At 38.2% G+C, this 21,999-nt stretch overlaps 1 protein-coding gene across 3 annotated transcripts in view; it reads left to right on the top strand.

Annotated features, from left to right (window-relative positions):
• The first annotated feature begins 339 nt into the window (after positions 1-339).
• The window catches only part of LOC125234462 (ceramide transfer protein-like), a 39,505-nt gene continuing 17,845 nt past the window's right edge, over positions 340-21,999 (top strand). The window contains exons 1-6 of one of the 3 annotated variants that reach the window (XM_048140717.1): positions 340-662; positions 860-976; positions 3,650-3,749; positions 5,914-6,084; positions 7,148-7,298; positions 8,986-9,046. In XM_048140717.1, the coding sequence (XP_047996674.1) occupies positions 528-662; positions 860-976; positions 3,650-3,749; positions 5,914-6,084; positions 7,148-7,298; positions 8,986-9,046 (735 nt within the window). In that variant the 5' untranslated portion in view covers positions 340-527. Of the gene's footprint in view, positions 663-859; positions 977-3,157; positions 3,176-3,272; positions 3,357-3,649; positions 3,750-5,913; positions 6,085-7,147; positions 7,299-8,985; positions 9,047-21,999 lie in introns of those variants that run through there. The other 2 variants (XM_048140719.1, XM_048140718.1) reach the window with 2 other exon arrangements.

Raw genomic sequence — 21,999 nt, 5'->3', positions numbered from 1 at the left:
ATATGTAATTGGTCGGTTATAACATATTTTGGCGGTATCTCAATATCTACCAATGAAATATTAGAAACCAAATTCCAGTGTGCTTCTGATTGGCTTCTTTCTTGGATCACATGATAGCCGGAAGTAACGCACTGCGACAACGTGCTTAAAACTACGATGTTGCCATGTTGATACTGCGCCGCTTAGAACTAAAGTATAAAATCGATTGGTAAGTAAGTATCGAATCGACAATGTTCGTAATCGATCCCAATGTAACTTTTCAAACTTTTTGTGTTGCCTTTCTAATTATTTAGTACGTCACTATTTACAAATTGTTGATGTTGTGTCATTATCTGTGCAACTTTTCATTCGTCGTCGCTGACGGTCAGATATTTGTTGTTATTTTTATTTTCTACTTTTTTTCGTGTAGAATTTATGTAAAATACCTGTGAATTTGGTTTCAAAATGTCTGAAGATAATTTAACTGTGAGTGATACCTCAGACATCGAGGAAGGCGGCAATGCTGAGCTTCGTGGATACCTGAGTAAATGGACAAACTATATCCACGGTTGGCAGGACAGGTTTATTGTTTTGAAGGATTCAACTTTATCCTATTACAAAAGCGAATTAGAGAGCAATCTTGGATGTCGCGGTGCCTTATGTCTAAAAAAGCCAAAGTTAAGGTAAATATAATTAATTACTCGTCCGTATCCTAACCGCACAAAAACTGTATTTGCCCTTGCAATGACTGGTTTCCTTCCTACTCACTCCGATACCATTTAATAGATAAACAAGTGTTTTAAGATATTTAATTCCGTACGGCCTTGTGATAGCTTTTTATTACCTCCTATTAGTTTGATGAATCCAGCTTTTGTTGCAGCCTCACGAGTTTGACGACTGTCGTTTTGATGTATCAGTCAGTGATTGCGTGTGGTATTTGCGAGCTTCGAATCCCGAAGAGAAACAGCAGTGGATTGATGTTTTGGAGTCATTTAAGGCGAGTACTCTAATCCTGAATTGTTTCAAGTAGTAATCAAATATTTTAGAAGCTATGGGAATATGAGTGGGCCCAATATGTTTCTCGTGGCGTGCCAAGCTTGTAAACGCGATATCAAATCAACAAATCATAACTGTTTTCAACTATGTTCGGTATAATCAACTTTGCTATTACAAACATAATTAGGTGACCAATAGCCATGGCCTGAAGGGTATACAATCCCAAAGAATAGCTAACTTAAAATGCAAGAGCTATGTAATTAACAACAGGTCACGACTAGGTAATTCCACTAATTACCTGTGATTGTTCTATCATAAGCGGTTATGAGTTGAATGATCATGAAGACTAGATCACAATGCAATGTAAATAAGATGGAAATTGGTCTGACAAGAAGTACTCTTCTTCTAAATTATTTGTGGACTACTCATGAATTTTGCATTAAAATCACTTGTTGCGACTATTAGTGTTATTCAAAGTTAAGCATAAATTGCATTTTAGATCAGCAGTTAACACCTCCAATGTGGCAATTAAAACAGTTTTGGATTTCTTGATTTCTAATGTACCTACAATAAGCATGTTAAATTAGGCTCTAAAATGCAAAGTTGAACCATGTAGATGGCTCCGATTATATAATCATAATGAATTTTATTGTGTTATATTCTTCCATAATAGTAACATGTACTGTTAACACATATTAACCTGCATAGATCATTATCAGAAATTTCATAATGATTTACATGACCTATAACAATATTAATTTATTACCCCATTTAATTGAGCCATTTTCATATAAAATTCAAATGCATGTGAGAAACAACACATTGAGCTTATAGTTTCAAGGGGAACTAGAGGTTTTAATAATCAATACCTATTATAAACTTCAAGAAATACTCTTATGAAGTACACTTATGATTAGCCTGCTTATTTCCTACAACAGATAAGATATAAGTATTAAGGTAATCCTATTATCTGCAGGCTTTAATTGATAATGTAGCCACTGAGTCAGGTGGTGTTGGATTAGGATGCAAGGTACATGAAAAATGAGAAATTGTCTCATTATCATAAGAAAGTTGGTGAAATCTGGTTAATTATCTAAAACAATTAGAGGTCTATGATTCACTAACCAAGTTATCATTTATTGTAGCTTAGACTGTAGATATCTATAACATAGGCACCAAATTATTGGTGTATGTGTAATACCTACATTTTTTTCGTTAGTTCAATTTAACGAACTAACTAACGAACTACTGGCTTTTACAATTTCATAGTCTTGTAATAAACAATGAAAAATTACTCACAAATGCAAAGTAGCTTTTACCTATTCATGCTTGAATTGCCAAACCAATTTAGAAAATATGGCACATATCATATGTGAGTGTGTTTAGTAAAACATCCCACTTTGTGAATAAAGACGAGATTTTCTTGTATCTTTATATGAATAAACTGACAGAGCGGCTTTATAGATTGGCAAAGTGGGACGTTTTACCGAACACACTCACATATTTAGATTTTGAAGTAGACATAGGGCTTTGAAGAGATAAGGGATAGATAGAAGGGGACTTTACACCTCGGCTGGTAGGCCAAGTCTGTGTGAAACCCGTGAGGCATTCCAATCCCGGCCTCGAAGACGAACGGGAGAGAGGTTCAATATTCATTGAAAGTGGTAATTCCTATTCCCCCCGCGAAAAAGACTAAGACGCAGCATAATATACATATATATTTTTATCTCTTTGCCAATCGTCGTATGATTCAACTCTGACGTTGTCATGGGCATAAGTGAGTATGAAATAAAGTACCTACTACTGCAATAGCAGCAACTTGGTACCTACATCTGTTTATAGTCGTAAACATCGAACAATCATGTTATTTGCATATAACATGAAACCGCCACTTTCCTGTCAAGGTTATTCCATAATATTTTCCTTTACTGAATTTAAAGTGGATGTCCTGGAGTTATTTACGAGTTTGTCGAGTTTCTATCATTGTATTAATTCGCTTAGTAATGCGTAACATCTGTATCGCAGAGCTACTAATGTAACACATATAACCGTAATCAATCGTAATTGAATTACGATTTCGGTTGTGAGTCACAGACTAAACACGCTATTGTGCACTCGAAGCATTTCCATACGTTTTATCAGTTTATCAATCGTATCGACGAAGATTTCAATATGATGACTAGTATGATAAGTGGAGCAGGTACTTGAAAATGTGACGTTTATACCTATTGTGTATACGAGGAAAAGTAACAATAAACGATAAACTCATTTTAAAGTTATAGGGAAACGGAAAAGTCTGTTCTATCCTTATACCTATCGTATTAAATAAAAGGGAGATTGTATTTAGGGTAATGTTTTTTGGATATGTGTTGTATCTGTATGTAAGTATGAGTATGTCTATTTTAAGATACGATCTACAACCTAAACGACTACTAAATTAGTCAATTGTATTGTAACAAAATTAAAACTAATGTCATGACGTCATGAGACTACGCGCGAAGTGTGCTTTCGAATTCGAGACACGGAAACCAATGTGAACTAAAATATAAAATACTATTATAATTCATGACTTTTATGTATTACTAGTTAATTTTATGTATTACTTTTATTATGTGTATGTTTTTGTAAGTATTTTCATTGCCGTTTCTGAAAACAAAGTGGTTCCTCTCTTCAGGTGGAGTCCGGATATGGCACAAGCTCAGACAGCAGTTCTAATGGCGGTGGTTTGCGGCGTCACGGATCCGTCACATCTTTACAGTCGACGGGTTCTCATGGTAAGATTATTTTTATACATATTACAGGATTAATGTGGTTGATTAGAATACTTACGATTCGAGGACTAACCACACGAAAGTCCTGCTGTTAGTCTATTGTTTAGCGTTCTGGCACTCTCGTATAACATGCGCTGTCGCGTGTCAGTCCATGCTTGAATTTACGACATAAATCATAATATCGTCGGGTGTCAAAAAGTCTCTAAGTACTACAGTAACCAGCAATAATATGTGACACAACAAAGGCCGCAAAAATATCTGTAAAGCCGTAAGAGCGTGTCACATATTTTTGTGGAAAAGTTATAAATTAAAATTATTGCTGGTGACAGTGGTGACTGTACTGCAAGTGCACAGCCAACGCGAACCGAAGTAGTGTTAACACAAGGTTGAGCTTTGCTTAACTTTTTTTTATTACTTTTTTGTATTTTTGACTTTTGTTTTGTTTGTCACCTGACAATAGGGAACAGCCAGCGTATCATGCTTCCAATTTTATCACTTATCCACGTGGATAAGACATCTGTCACTCTCACACTGACATACTTGCCAAAGCGTGACAGATGTCTTATCCACGTGGATAAGTGATAAAATTGGAAGCATGATACGCCGGCTGGACTGTAGTTAAAATAAAATATTTTATACCATGCACGAAATAAATCATCAGATAATTATGAGAAAAACATGGACAGCAGTTATTTTTAAATCCAATTTCTACTTAATAAGTTAGGTAGAAATATATAAAGTAACTGAGTTGTCCGTGACGTCACTCAATTCAATTTCATATAAATTCCATTTTAGCAAGTCGTTCAAATTCGTTTTGACAGTTCATAAGAAGAAGCTGATTTGACAAGAAGGCAAGTAGCCTAAATGTAAATGTCAAGACGTTTATTTTCTCCCATAAAGATCAAAATAGGTCGTGGTTTTGAGTAGAAATAACATAAAACAATTGCAAATGCCTAAATCAAGGTAAATTGTATACTACGGCATAATAAGTAGGTAGCTAGGGAATTATAACATGACTTAAAGTTGTCTTTAAACTTCCAACTTAAGGCTTAATGGCTATAGTTATAATGCTTTATTATTGCTGCTCGCCAGTTACAATGAACCGGCAATTAAATCCGTTCGCTACGCTGGCGTCTGTCATACCAACCTCATTGATATGACTTTGAGATAACACTGGAATTCGTCCTGTGCCCGGCGTGAAATCAACTATTGTTTATTTTTAGGTCTGTAATCGTGCCTTTTTGAAACCATAATGTATAGATCTGAGTTGTGAATTGTTATTATTTCTCTTAAAATATAATTTACCAAAAGGACATGAGGTACCGTTCGGAAATTCTTTACGGGGGCTAAGAAAGAGTTGAATTTTCAACTATATATATAAAATAGTCTTAATATCAGATGGAAACTTAGTTCCATTGTATATTTAATTAAATTGCACCTTCACAAGCATCATGAGCTAGTATTTTTTTTTCTTTAAGTTATTTTTGTTGCTAAGTACAGTATTGTGGTTTAGAAATGAATAGTGGTAATTTTGTACTTTTATTGATTTATTCTTAAAGTGCAAAAGCTAGGGACACATGTAAATTATTAAAACTACGAGTAACATGCCTATACTATGATATATAGGCATATGTACAGTCAACCAATTGGAACCCTAGGCCTCTGTAGAACTATGTCATAGTGACGTTATAAATCAGATTGTAAGAAATCTCTTACTGCTTGTCATTTTGACATGGTTGTAGAGTGGCCTAGGGTTCCAATACTTCCAATTGGTTGACTGTACGTGTGCAGTGTGTATTAGCGTCACGACGCTAATACATAATTATCTACTAGGTTTTCCCCGGCTTAAATGCCTTCTAACCATTTAAGGTTATAAAAACGTGACCACAAAATGTATATTAGGTAAAGGTAAATTATGAGATTTTTTCAGTTTTAAGAATACAAGAACGAATATAGTTTGCGCATGGCATGTATGTTTAATAAATGTCAGTACGAAATTTAATTTTACGACGCGCACGATCTTTAATAAATCACATACCTAATGATAGACTTACAATGTTGGAGGATATCTTAAGAACCATAAGCCAATGATTATATTTTTATTGACAATATTTTGAATCAGTAATCTTATCCAATAATACGGACATTCATTTATTTTTCTTTACAGGACGCACATCTCGCCGGCTGGCCGAAAAGATAGCCGAACTGGACACATACGGCGAACTACTATCGAAACAGTCGACACAATTGCAACAGTACTTCGACATGTGTGTCGCCAAGCTGCCGGAGATCGCTGATGACGTCACCGAGGCTATAGACGCTGTTGAATTAGCTGATGGTAAGGGTGGGCTACTTGACAATAATGTTAACATACTTTACTAAGGGCCAGTTGGCAGTTGCATCAAACACAGTTAGTACATCAACGTCACACAGCAAAAGTCTATGGAAATTCCCATGCAAACAGAAAAATGCAAACGATGAATTCGGTAAAAACGGACAGTTTTGTGCAACCGACCCTGAGATCTCGGTCGTTCTGACGGCTCGTCGCTCGCGGCGTCTGAATGCTATACTATACTTTGAAAATGTTTGGATGTAGTTATCCTCACGGGGGTGAACGAGCGCTTTCAATCACTTATGAACGCACCATACAGGCGCCACAGACGACTGGCCGCTGTTAAATCGCCCGTGGCGGGCAAGAACAACCGAAACCTAGTCTCAGCAATAAAGGAGCGTTTTGAGGGCTGGGCGTGAGCGGGGCGCGATCGAAGCGTATCGCCAGCGCTGTGCGTGGCCCGCTTTGATCGCACACGAGCTGTTAAACACAATACAACACAACAATATTGCTTCCTGAGACTTAACGCGCAAAAGAGCGCGCAGCTCTCATCGCGCCCCAAATCTTTTCGCCTATATTTTTATTATTTGTCGCCTTTTACTGACAAAGTGGGCCTGCAAAATTTGACTGAACGTGGGAGTTCAATTTTCGAGAACGTATTTTTGACATCTGCAGTACTTTTGAGGTTTGAACACAATTTGCTTACCACACACGAAGGTTAAATGCGTTTAGCGGTAAGCGATATTGAAGTGTCCTCGTTTGACACATCCATGTTAATGGATCGCAAATTTACGCCGATTAAAGTATACAAATATTATTGAATCTTTAGGTCTTTAAGAAGATATAATAATATCTTTAGGTTTATTATCAGATACACTTACAATACTATACATATAGAGTTATTTTTTGCTTATTTTCTACCTTATTAATCCTCTGCGTTTACAACTATTTGACCAGCTACTCTACTTGCCCTCTTGCTCGCGAGTCGCGCGATAAAATGCAGCTTATGTAAGCAGGTCTGAAATCTGTTATTACCTTGCACTAATCTGTTTCCCGTTTCTCTATACAGGTAACTCGCTAAGCCTCCACGCGGGCGAAGTACGAGCGACAAGCACGTCCTTCAAAGCTACGGTCAGCGCGACGTTGACCACGCTACAGCACTGCGCTTCGCTTATGCGCCGTCGCGAAAGACAGGCGCGCCAGGCTGAGGAACTATACATGTGAGTAGGAGGATAAGGACCTATGTGACATATGGACCTAGGAGTTCTATTATGACTTTAAAGCGAGTTCGATACTAAACCTGCTAAGCCACGCGGGCGAAGTATGAGCGACAAGCACGTCCTTTAAAGCTACGGTCAGCGCGACGTTAACCACGCTACAGCACTGCGCCGTCGCGAGCGACAAGCGCGCCAGGCTGAGGAACTATACATGTGAGTAGGAGGATAAGGATCTATGTGACATATGGAGTTATGGACCTAGGAGTTCTATTATGACTTTAAAGCGAGTTCATTACTAAACCCGCTCCACGCGAGTGAAGTACGAGTAACAAGCACGTCCTTCAAAGCTACATTCAGCGCGACGTTGACCACGCTACAGCACTGCGCCGTCGCGAGCGACAAGCGCGCCAGGCTGGGGAACTATACATGTGAGTAGGAGAATAAGGATCTATGTGACATATGGACCTAGGAGTTCTATTATGACTTTAAAGCGAGTTCGATACTAAACCTGCTAAGCCACGCGGGCGAAGTATGAGCGACAAGCACGTCGTTCAAAGCTACGGTCAGCGCGACGTTAACCACGCTACAGCACTGCGCCGTCGCGAGCGACAAGCGCGCCAGGCTGAGGAACTATACATGTGAGTAGGAGGATAAGGATCTATGTGACATATGGACCTAGGAGTTCTATTATAACTTTAAAGCGAGTTCGATACTAAACCTGCTAAGCCACGCGGGCGAAGTATGAGCGACAAGCACGTCCTTCAAAGCTACGGTCAGCGTGACGTTGACCACGCTACAGCACTGCGCCGTCGCGAGCGACAAGTGCGCCAGGCTGAGGAACTATACATGTGAGTAGGAGGATAAGGATCTATGTGACATATGGAGTTATGGACCTAGGAGTTCTATTATGACTTTAAAGCGAGTTCATTACTAAACCCGCTCCACGCGAGTGAAATACGAGTAAAAAGCACGTCCTTCAAAGCTACATTCAGCGCGACGTTGACCACGCTACAGCACTGCGCCGTCGCGAGCGACAAGCGCGCCAGGCTGGGGAACTATACATGTGAGTAGGAGGATAAGGATCTATGTGACACATGGACCTACATAGTAGTTTTATTGTCACCATACCCCGCTAAGCCACTCGGGCGAAGTACGAGCAACAAGTTCGTCCTTCAAAGCTACGGTCAGCGCGACGTTGACCCCGCTACAGCACTGCGTCTCGCTGAGGAACTATACATGTGAGTAGCACTAGGAGATAAGACCTTTGCATATCGACAGAACGTACACTACTTGTGTAACTTGTGTTCTATTGTAACGGGCTTTTAAGCGAGTTAGTTACTAGTTAAACTTGCTAAGCAACGTAACGCACGTCGTTTAAGGCGACGGTCAATGCGACGTTGACTACGCTACTGTGCCTTGCCAAAAATTGCCCGAACATCGTTAGTAGGTGTAGGTACACTCAAGGACTTTCATTATTGAGCCATTTGGATGTTATAATAATTTTGTTATCTCATAGTTAACGTGTCCAGTATAAAATGAGCTAGAAGTGGATCAACGATTAAAGTCCGTGACGCTACTCCCATGCCCCATGCCAAAAGTCTAGAAAAATGTGACTTAGTGACCGTCTGGCAACGCTGCTAATAACAAAATGGGTGAATGTTGAAGAGCTAAAATATCCATGTTGTTTCAGGGCCTTGAAGAACCAGCTAACAGAAGCGAGATTGGCATCAAAACCAGGGCCCGATCACGAGGTAAGTCTTACGTTTAATTCCTCACTATTTGAGAACCACCCTTCTGTTATCTGTAGGTCACAGTTTTATCAAACCTTTCACTGAGCTGCCCCCACCTTATGCTGACATTTATCGCATAAGGGTGTCCCATAGCTTTATTGATGTAAGAGATAATAGCAGATTGTGTCACAAGGGAGTGTAAAATGACATATTTATATTGAGGGCGTATAATCCTAAACGCAGCGAAAGATAACTTTCACTACGCTCGGGGTTCTAGTATGTTACACTAGATATTTTAAACACAGCTGTAGAATTATTGATTAAATCCGTAGCCATATGGTTAGTTACATCGTTTTATCAACTGACAAATCGGAAACGATCGGGCTGTGGCGAAAGATCGTTCTTGGGTCTGGTGGCTGGTGGCATATCTCGGACACTGGCGATCAAATATATGAAAGAAGCGCGTTCCTAGCACACATTATAAGCTCGTGTATCGAGATATATGACAGGTCGACTGTTCGCGTTTTTGACAGGCGGTAACCGAGAGGGGGTGGGCGGCACTTTCAGCGGGGAGCGGGAGTGGCCATACTGTACGATAGTACTCTTTATTATACTGTGCTGGTGGCCTGGTGGTGGGTCGACCCAGGAATCGCTGGGAGAACAGTGTCGCGGCGGATCTTTTTTTTTAAATTTATTTTCTTCAGACACAATAGTTACATTGATATTACAGTTTACAAAATACCGCCAAACTGCAAAACAGTTTGTTGGCAGTTATGTTTGCTCTTGATTGACTACTGAGTAGGTAAAAGTTGTGTCAAGTTATACAAAATATCATGCATTTTTTAAATCATCATTATTAGCTATAATAACTAAGCATGCAAAGTTAATTGTTTAAATTAATTATAATTTTACGCTATCTGCGTCAGCTTTAAGTCAGTAACTGGCAAGAGGCTGCGCAGAATTGGCGATCAGGTGGCGATCTCTCATTTCGAACGCCAAGATTCACTCTAGATCATTGAGCCGAAATAGTTAGGTATAGCTCGTCAGCATTTAAATGGGCGGTTTTCGGGTGATATTGAACGTAATCCTAAAATGGACACTGACTATCTACTCTCCTCACAGAGAACCTCCTATAGAGTAGAAATCTTGTATATTTTGTTCGCGATACGAGTCACCAGTGCCAGGGGTGCGAGGAGCGGGCGGGGAATGTGTTAAGCGCGCTGTGATTGGCCGTTTCAAGGACGGCGGGCAGTCGCGCCAGATGAAAAGGGACAGAAGTATGACTGTCCCTGTACTGACGCGTAAGTGGCCAATGTAAGTTGACCTATGCCGGCTCTGAATAAATTATAAATATGACTTTTATGTGGAATGTAATGACGTCTGTTTTTAAATTTGAGCTTCTTGTTACCTTTCCACACCATTTCACACTACAGGTGGACATCTTTAAGACATCAAAATACCCTTTTTCAATTTTTTTACTGCGAAAAACACACGCTGCTTTCGGGTCTGTTACTTGGTCGCTACTGATCGGGCACGGCGAGCGCCCGCGCTTATATCAGTGCAAATACTAGGAAGGCTGGCGACCGCGAGTCGTCTTGTAATGGATGTCTATAGGGGTTGGTCTGTGACTCTCCTTATTCTGGTATTGTCGCTCTAAAATCCGAAGGAATGCTATTCTCCTTTTCAGAATTTCAGTGGCAAATATAGGATAGTATAGGATATGATATATGGCTGGCTGGGCTTTAGAATTTACGAAGCTATAATATTCATAATATTTATTTATTTATTTATTTATTTATTTTCGGAACACCAACAGTTATAAATAACATTATGCTAATTTAAATAATAACACAAAGCCAATTACAGGTATTCACAGATAGAATTTGAAATATAATTAATGTTTTGCAAATAAATGCATGAGCACGGCCTGGTTCATAAATTTTAGATGCAATAAAATGGAGGGGTGAATTATAATTCAATGTTGTTTTATGGCAGGTTTCCCAGGGTTCAAATAGGTCTGTTTAGTAATATAATTTAATGACACATAATAGTTACCTATACTGTTCTATTGTCTTCATAACTCACAGAACACCCCACTAGAAGCCTATTGCAAGCGATATTGTTCGAGACGCAAATCACCAATCCTTGCGGGGTGAGGCGGGAGCGCACGGTGCTGCCATTGGTCGTTTCAAATAATGGCGCGCCTTTACGATTAGCCGTAGGGATGGGAATGGGACATGTCTATTATAGACAATGGTACCGGTACCAGTACTGTGGTGAATTTGTTTTGCAACAAATTATAATATTATAGCAGTTTTTCTAACTCATTTATATTTTTTTAGTTATAAAGTATTATTTCTACAAGTAATGGTAAGAACTGCGCAAGTTAGGCGTTTTTGAAAGCTTTTATTTAACTTGCAATGTTAGTATATTCGGGTGAAATCATGCGATTTTTGAAGCAGATAATTTTAACCGATTGAGCTGAAATTTTGCACACATAATTGTGTAAATCACGTGACGATGCAATATTATGGTATCATGGAGCTGATCTGCTGATGGACCAGAAACGTGGCCATAGATTAAATTTCATATCTGATTATGATGTTGACCTCAATTCCAATAAGGCCTAGTTACCCTTCGGGTTGGAACTGTTGGAAGGTCAGATGGCAGTCGCTTTCGTAAAACTAGTGCCTACGCCAAATCTTGGGATTAGTTGCCAAAGCGGACCCCAGGCTCCTATGAGCCATGGCGAATGCCGATGCCGGGATAACGCAAGGAGGATGATGATTGTGATAGCACCTTAATAAAAATCATTCTACCAACTAATAACTAAACTGTGCATTTTTACTTACGTTTACTAAGTTAAATTACCAACTGTAAGGGGATGAAAATCCGAAGAGGTGTGGGGCGTGCGCGAGAGCGTAGTGAAAGACGGCGTGTAGCAGACTTAGGCATTTATTCCCAGTCGGCACTATGCTAAGTACTTAAACTAGGTATCAAAGGCCGTACAGCGTCCTTGAGGACAGCAGTCGAGCGCTAAGGGAGCGATAATAGATTTAGTCAAATGGTCCACCAAAGTCCCGATACGGTACATAAGGCGTGCACGAATTGACTCCTAACTATTTCTCAAATAAAACATTGTTCAGTACATGAGGTCGTTATCCCAGGAAAAATCTTAATAGCGACAACTAACTTTGAAATGCGCCACAGCACAGCGACATCTATTGAGCTTTGTGTGTAACAGATAAGTTGATGCGTTGAGTTGTTGAGTTGTTGCTCCTAACAACGCCTGGCGTACCGCACCCATAACACGTGTTGACGGGCGGTGGCGGAGACGGCGCTGGCGCTGCTGTCGCAGTACAGGTAGTGGTTGTGGCTGGTGGCAGCACTTCAACATTCACCGCTTCTCGAGCGGTCGCTTGTAGAGGCAAACTACATATTGCGTCATTGAGACGTTTGAAACATGTAGCTGCTGTCAGGAACATTTGCACGCAGGCAGAATCTCGCTCGCCGTTGCAGGAAAACGTACTTTTCGCAAACGAACCAAACTTGGGTGGAGTTGGGGCAGGTCCGACAGCAGACGCTATGGCTCCCAGTAGCTGCTGGAATTGGCTTTCTGTCATGCTCACAGCCATGGCTTCCTCCAAAAGTTTAGCTTTTCGACGAGTAACCACAGACATACGACTCGCTACGTCACAGCACGGCCCCACGTTGGGCGCCAGATGTAAGGGGATGAAAATCCGAAGAGGGGTGGGGCGTGCGCGAGAGCGTAGTGAAAGACGGCGTGTAGCAGACTTAGGCATTTATTCCCAGTCGGCACTATGCTAAGTAACTAGGTAATGGTAACTAGGTAGGCTATGGTAAGTAAACTAGGTATCAAAGGCCGTACAGCGTCCTTGAGGACAGCAGTCGAGCGCTAAGGGAGCGATAATAGATTTAGTCAAATGGTCCACCAAAGTCCCGATACGGTACATAAGGCGTGCACGAATTGACTCCTAACTATTTCTCAAATAAAACATTGTTCAGTACATGAGGTCGTTATCCCAGGAAAAATCTTAATAGCGACAACTAACTTTGAAATGCGCCACAGCACAGCGACATCTATTGAGCTTTGTGTGTAACAGATAAGTTGATCTTAGTACTAACATTGTTGTTTGTTTTTTACATGTTTGACTACTTATTTACAATCTTTACATTTACTAGTTACTTCAGTAAAATATACAAGTTACGGGAACCGTGTCCCATGATTTAAATATTTAAACATCGGGGTTCAATATCACAATATTGATACCCGTGGCGCCATCTGTTGACGTACGGCCAAACTAACAATTTGACGAATTTTATCTAAGAATTACGTATTGACTTGATTACTATAAAATTCTAGGCACCCGTTAACATATGTTGCACTAGGTTTTAGAATTTTAAGTCTACGGGAACACTTAATTACTTGCTAAGTTCACTCGGAAAACCAGTACCGGTGGCGCCATCTAGTAGCGGCCGGTTAAACTAAACTTGTTTGCACTGTGTTTATACGTTTTTGGTAAATGTTCGCGTTACACAACTAAATATTCTAAACTAATCAATCAACTAAATAACACTACAGACTCTACAGATTTTAGATAATTATTCACAATTAAAAATCTGCTTTCTCTTATATTTCATGAAATGGTAGCACATGGTACGAACGGTAGTATGAAGTTCCCGCAACAGACATAAACTAACATGGCCCCATCCCTAGTCGTTTACGTGAAAGGGATAGCATATCGCATTGTTAACTAGGCAAAAAGGGATGGACGCGCCTCGGTGCCGCTCAGTACAGCCATATTGACCAGTATAAATGAACTCCGCGGATAATAAACAATATTCAACAAAATAATTAATTTGACTTAACTGTGGAATGTTATTCCATTTTTTTTATATGTGAAAGTGTTAGAAGACTTGCCACACCACTTTATGCTGCAAGAGACCATTGTTTGCAACGAAATTATTTAAGATTTTGTCCCGAGCGGACACGAACACTGTTAGCGGGTCGTTTACTTGGGCGCTACTGATCGGTGTCGCGCGCGTTCAAACTTTTATATACCTTATTTGTCGTATGCTTGGTGACCGCGAGTCGCCCTGTAAGGGCCGTCTTGTTGTATTGGTCTGTGTCATAACTTCATAAAGCAGTTCTTAAATAGGCTAGTTTCCTACTAGTCAAATCAGCTTCTTAGGAACTGTCAAAACGATTTTCTAATATGGAATAGACTAGTTTCCTATACTTAAAATAAAATATTTTAAGCAGTGCAGGAAATAAAGCACCACATAATTAGTAGAAAAATATGCACAGTACATAGTTATTTTTAAACCTAATTTCTATTTAATAAGTCAAAGAGAAAGATATAAAGTAAATGAATTGACCGTGACGTCACTCCTCAGTATTTGCGCTTAATGCGTTCGCATGCTTAATGCTCACGTCATAGTAGACTTTCGATTGTGATATAATACTTATTAATAAATAAAAACAACATAACAAGGTGGAGGTAGCTTTACTATGCTCGAACAGTAAACAAATGTTTTACTATTTGAATACATATATCACAGCTAATATGTAACTATTATTACTTACATTCTTTTTGATTTCATAAGCAATAGTTACTCTAAAAGCGTTTTTTTTTTAATATTAAAAAGACACGTAAAGATTTTTGTAATGTTAAAATAACGAATCGAAAACAAAAACAATCCAAATGAGTCAGCGGTAGCAATGTATTGCTTATTGTTGCTCTATATTTGTCTTGTTATGCATCTTTAATGCATTGCATCGACACTACAGATAGCTGAGGGCAATGACCTCGTATTGAGTGCAACTTAATTAATTATGAACTAATTTCGATGTTTACTGGTAGACTAATCTTACGTAACTTCTAAGTCTACATTTAGTGCACCTACTTACAAGGTTAAATTTATTTTTCTCCGCTACCTAGGTTGTCTGGAAGAGATCGCTCTTTAGCGATAAGACCGCCTCTTATTTTACCTCTTAAGTTGTTATTTATACATACTATGTTGTTTCCTGTATTGAGGTGTGTATTGTATTGTAACTTATTTATTATCTTTAGAAAACTTTGTATTTCTGGTTTTGAAAATTTTATCATCGATAGAAATGGAATGATTTGATGAAAAAGCCAGTATTTACAATTTTGTCGTTGACTTGTTTTCATTTTCCAAAATGATCACTAACCTAAAAATTTAAGGTAGTTCTCGCAAAATCATTACCTATAGCATAACAGCTCGTTATCTGGTATGTAGAGTAGTAGTGAACTGAAAGATTCCTATACAAAAGTACGAAAATATTCCAACAGCACGTCACGTCCAATAGATTTAGCAATAGCAAGATAAAACATCAAAACAATCAAAACTTATTCATTTGTATTCTTTTAAGACTTTATAAGCCAATGATAAAATATTTTACACCTGATTTTGAACTGTACGTATTACAACGTGATAGAGTTCAATTGTGCATAATGCCTGAAATATGAAGGGTTAAAAATAAACAGAGAAAGTGCCACGAAATGGTCTCATTTCAGCGTGTTGCTGGCGACTTCCAGTCCCTTCCAAACATCACAATCACGCACATCTGATACTGATAACTATCACAGTTTCTGACTCTTCAAGTGAACAGAATTCCTCGTTTATATAATCGTATAACAAACTACTAAGAATTATTTGCAAACATCTCTGAATAAACTCCACAACTATTAGTCTCGCTTACGTAAAACTGAAACAATAAACCAAAGGCTATAGATAAACCTTCCTGAAACATATGTTAAGGCGCATCACGATCACGGCACCCCTCGTCGAGTGTCGAGTCAGTCGGCGCGGAGCGCTCGACGCAGCCACACGTACACATACAGCGTTACAAAGCGTGTCGTAAACATCGTAGCGTAAACGAAATCGGTTAGCAGACGGTCAAGTGCGTGAAATCAATCTTTTTCGGATGTATTTGTGATATATTGGTACTGAAAATATTTTTGTTGGATCAAAATGAAGTTTAAACTGTTCAAGAAGAGCATTCGTCAGGTGAGGATTGTTGATTCAGATGATTTTCAGTGTCTACGTCATATATTTAATAGGAGAAAAAATTATAAAATTTATTTAAAGTCCAATGAAAATAAATAAATTTAAACACTCATAAATAATACATTGTTACAGTTTAGTTAAACGACTCCTGTATTCTTATCAGGTTATCAGTCAACATACATAGTTTTTGCATATTTTGTACTTTATGTTGTTCCTTATTAAACCTACATATTTACTAAAGTATTAATTATGTTTAAAGTTGTTAACATTTGGTTGATTTTTATATTTGTATCTCTACTATCTTAGTAAACAGTTTGAACTAAGTTTCAATATGAAAAAAAAATGCAGAATCAGCAGTTTTTTTAGGCTGATTTTGTACATTTTTTGTGCAACTAAGACTAATATGCTTACGTGATTTAGACCGAATTCCACTAAGATTAGTCACAAATAGTTAGTATGTAATAGAATACGGACCAATTTTAAAGATAACATCTTTAATATGTTACGTTGCCAGTGGTTTTTGTTGTAGGATTTTATACGTTCGGTTATTTAAAACTTAAGCGATAAGTTCACCAAACCAAGGGCTCTGTACAGTGTACACTAATAGTTATAACGGAACCTTTATTGTCAGAACTCTAATCTTCAAAAAAAAGTATTTATCTAGTCTTTTTTTTTTTAATGTTAACTACCTAACTTTTTAAGAAACTTAAATGTTTCTAATTCTAACGTGCATTTTTGCCCAGAACACTCCCTTAATGCGAAAAATTCGAGACAGCATTTCAACCCTAGTTACTTTCCATGGCAGCTAATTGACTGAATGGCGAATGACCTTCGAACAACATAGGAAAGTTTTCACAAGAAATGGAGAAATTCCTCGCACAGTGCAAAAGCTTCACATGTATGTGCATCGCAGTGCCAATGCCGGTTTGCTGTGACCTACATTACAGCTAGGTAGGGCTGCCATAAAAACTTTATTGCACGGGACATTGCATTTACGATGTGTTCACTTGTGTGTTTTTATTATTGTACCCATATATCTAAATAAAACCCCAGTTTTCTTACAACCCAATCATAATCCAATGTCCAATGTTACACCAACTTCGTCGCCTAAAAGATTAGAGTTTAAATAAGTGAACATGGAAAAAATCTCAAATACAATCGTCAAATGTTGTTTATATTAAAAACCATTATTTGGAATGATTCTTGGAGGATCCATAAGATCCATAGTCAAAAAAATCCAAAATATATCATTTAATACAATTAATAATTAATCACTGCATCAGCATCATACAACTTTTTTTCATCCATATCATACAAATGCCACTCGTATAGGGAACTTGACTGTAGTAAAAATAAAATATTTTATGCCATGCACGAAATAGAGCATCAGATAATTATAAGAAAAACACGGAGAGAAGTTATTTTTAAATCCAATTTCTATTTAATAAGTCAGGTAGAAATATATAAAGTAACTGAGTTGACCGTGACGTCACTCAATTCGATTTCATATAAATTCCATACTAACAAGTCGTTCGAATTCGTTTTGGCAGTTCTTAAAAAGAAGCTGATTTGACTAGGAGGCAAGTAGGCTATTACCCGTATTATACGATATCTAATTAGATTAATCATAAGAACTGGCAAATGTGTGCAGTGCGTTGAATTTTTACTCTGATTATTTAACACCGTGTCAAGTGCAGATCGTATGTAGATACATTCGGCAGCGAAATCTGCAGCCATTATGTAAGGAATGATTTCATCGGTTACATAGTTTGTGTTTGTGCAGGCATAATTATCCTTCTCGAGATTTTAAAGGAATTTCTTTGCAAAACTAGCTCCTTTCCTTGCTAATTCACCCAAAGACATATAGTCAAAGTCATACAAAAGTATGTTTTGATTTTCACATAAGTTTAATTTAATTTAGTAGTCTCGATCGTAACGTATTTTCGTGTTTTTTGTAGTCGAGTCTACTTTCGGTTAAAGCCCATGTAGACTTCTACCCTTGCGATAGTCTTATAATTTTTTGATGGCATTTCCTTTCATAGTTACGTAAAAATTCAATATACAAACAACAATATGGTATTCATTCTGTGTGGTGCTTATTTCAAAACGATAATTTAACAAACTGAAAACTGACTGAAGTCACTATCACTGTCACAATCATGCAACATTACGCTATATTCATTTTAACGAGCACTCTTGCACATCATATACATTAGCGTCCTCGAACTTCCTGTATGGTCATTCTCTATTATTTAATACTGACGTAACTATTGCAACGTCGTAAATTCGTTAACGAGTGTGCCAAAATCGTGGCCAGCGAACTGGGGTAAAGACTGGCCGTGCATTTATTGCTTTCTTAGTATATGAACGTCTTATGTGTCAGAAGATTCTGTTTGCACAGATTTTTAATCTACTGGGATGAGATCGTATGTTAATTTCGCGCTCGCGAAAGTGGACGTCTCTGAATTTAAAAACAAAACGTAAATCCTCGTATAACTTAACGTGTCTGTTTTGTAAGGTTTATGTTTTCATGCTGATTGTAGTGAATTAGGAAGTATCAGCAAAGCTTTTGTTATTATGGCTACTGTTTAGCGCTTTTAAGAGTTGAGTGTAAACTTAATTATCGACCATTGAAACATTCCTTACATTGAGGCGAGTCGAAACACTTGGTTGTGTTAATATTAATAGATCGTGTCATTCGCTAAGGCGCGTGCCTTAGTTAGTATTGACATCCTATTGAAGTTTTGACGAATTTTCGTTCTTCAACACGCCGCGGGTCTCCTCGTAGATCAGACCGGAGATACGCTTGACGCCGCCTCTGCGGGCCAGGCGACGGAAGGCGGGCTTAGTGATGCCCTGGATGTTATCACGGAGCACCTTCCTGTGCCGCTTGGCTCCTCCTTTCCCCAGAACTTTGCCTCCCTTACCGCGACCCAGTGTAACCGCCGCGAGCACTCGTGGCCTTACGATAAATCAACTAATTTGATTCGAAACATGTCGCCAAACACGATATATTCATTAAAGTGAGTTAAACCGCTTTTTAATATTTAAATATATCTCACGAAAGTTTACCGTCAATAATGACACGATCTATAAAACGGCACGACAAAGAATCCGCTTTGAATTTTGTAGATTCGTGTTTTTTGTAAAGGGACAAAAGCACAAAGAATGTGGGTGCTGGTATCGGTTTTTGTGCGCTAGTAGGCAGAATAGGATAAAAAGAAAATTCAACAATGATTCGGTTTATTAGAAAACGTCGGTCGAACCAAGTTCTTCGAACTTGAACCACTATATTCTTTCAAGGGTAATTGGCGAAAAATTGATTTGGATATGAAGTCTGTGTAACCTAAAATGAGAGATACCTAAATAAAATATGTTCGAAGTACAACTGTTCCAAGTGATCAAGTTACACAAAAAAAACGATAATCCTTACGAACTTGACATTGACCTAATACGTATTAGGAATACTGGCTACTGTGTCCCGTTTCAGTCTTACTGATATACATATAAGTGAGAGCGAGATGCATCGGCAGGAATAAAATTTATTCAGACGTTCGCTATAAAAAGTCAGTGTCAAAGTCATGGCAGCCGTTCTTACTGTTTTCAAACAGCTAGTAAATCATTGGACGCGTCATAAATCTGTTTACCTTTTTTCGTATTTCGCAACAATGACAACTAATGGTTTTGAGCACGAAATCTTTACTTTAACCACGTCGCCCTCATATCTAACCCGATATAAATTACGCGTGCGAAAACAGAAGTGCATTGCGAAATCATATTAGGGTCACATTTGTTACGTAGCGTGGCTGCGGTTACTGTAACTCGATACGCTATCACAGCATAATGGAGTCCATCTGGCACCGGGCCTAGGTCACCCGGTGCTTGGTTACCTAGTTTTGCCAATTCTGATACACCGTTTCGCTCCTAGAGTTCTATAACTAAAGAGTACCTATAAGAGCTAACCTACCTATAAGAGAGTAACGAGTTGATCCTCGGGATTAAAAAAAGAACTAGACAATCTTTATGAGACACATTACATTATTGTTTATTAAATTACATTATTACGCTACATTTATACATAAATTCTCGAACGAGATGATAAAAATTGCGCTTAAATACGCATAAATTTCTCGCCGCGCTGCTCGTTTATTAAAAAAAAGTATTACATACAAAGGATGGTGTTAAGAGCTGTAAATTCGAAATTTGTTGGCTAGAATTGAAAAATTGTTGGCTAGACTATTTAGTATGTTTAGCAGGGTCGAATATAGTGTCCGTTGTCTTGTGGTTTGTACAGGATATATGGAAGGCATAGGTCGAACCAGGCGGCAGGAATGATTAAATCTCAAATAACGCGTAACACAAGGCTTCTTTTTTATTTTATTTATTTATTATAAATGGGCTTACTCTTGGCCACAAACTAGCCGAAGGCAAAGACGTGGCCTGGATGGAGTGAGCTCGCCCAGAAGATGCCTGTACACTCTTGATTTGAAGGTTGCCGGGTTATATGAGCTCGGAAATATAGCCGCCGGCAAGGAATTCCACTCCTTGGCAGTGCGCATAAGAAAAGAAGAAGCAAAGCGCTTCGTGCGAATTCGCGAAATATCTACCAAGTAAGGATGGAAACCGGCCGTGCGTCTACGAGTCCGATGGTAGAATGGGGGATTCTAAATATTATCGATATTATAAAAATTGGCTTTGTAGTTAGGGTGTACGATAGTTAACTTTTTGGTACTTTAATTATAATTATAAAACTCGAATCAAAGCAAGCTGAGCTTGAATAGATTGATGCCACATATATGTTAGCTTACACGCGTTGCTTAATAGTTACTAGAACTATTGATTATGGTATCCTTTATTCATATTGTGTGCCAACAGTCCCTTGGGGTATACGATTGTGCGTCTTTTACTGGTTGGAAGCAATCAATTACACCTTTACACGTGCAAAGTCTACATTCGAAATACAATTTTATTACGTTAACCGTACAGTTTGAAGCATTGACAAGAAATAATTGGAGATTTTAAGAAAGGCATTAGATTTTAATGTTTATGGGTACTCAAATGTTAACCTTGATGATGATGATGATGATGATGATGATATCCTCTTATCCCTCATCAGGGAATCTTTAACTAACTGTTAACCTTAGAAGTGTTAATTTATTTCTTGACTCCACAGTCAAAGTTGTGCCATAGCTTTGTGGAGCACTGTATATTTATACTATTGTTACCTTTGATTGCAATAATTAAATAAAATGATAATTACACTAAACATTGGGTAACGCCGAAACTAACGATTATTAGAAATACCTCTTGTAATGACATTTCTTGTTGCGCTTGTTTATTATTCTTGTCACGTTTGATATGAGCAGGATATTCTTTATCCTCCTGAAGGGCTTCAGGTTTCAATATTTGCTAGTTTAATTTTTACTCTGTCAAATTGACAAAGAGTCAAAATGGAACTTATGGAGGTTTTTATGTTTGTTGACTGGCAGTCCCCGATTTAAATTACGAATAATAGATAAAACGTCAAGGAGAACGAACACTTGACGGGGGCATTCAGATAGAAGCAGCGATTGAGAGTGAACGCTTGTTATTTAGCTCCTAAAAATATAAAAAGATATTGAATCAAAGTGTGGCATTTAATTCCCATTTATTCGCTCCCCATCGGACTTTAATTTAATGTGATTGAACTGATATTGGAGTTCTATTCATTCGTTTAAATGCTTCCTGATTTGATTCATATCACTGACCTCGTGGTATTTGCTATGACTGACTTTGATTTGCTGAAATCGTTAATTTTATATATACCTCCTGGTAGTATTCTTACAGCATTCTCATTTTAGTAGATTATTATTAGTTAGCTGGATTTAAAGGTTTATGATCTTTATATTATTGGCGAGTATACATAACATATATAATCC

Source organism: Leguminivora glycinivorella, chromosome 16, assembly GCF_023078275.1.
Source record: "Leguminivora glycinivorella isolate SPB_JAAS2020 chromosome 16, LegGlyc_1.1, whole genome shotgun sequence".
Lineage (NCBI taxonomy): Eukaryota > Metazoa > Arthropoda > Insecta > Lepidoptera > Tortricidae > Leguminivora > Leguminivora glycinivorella.
This window is presented reverse-complemented; position numbering and strand designations above follow the sequence as displayed.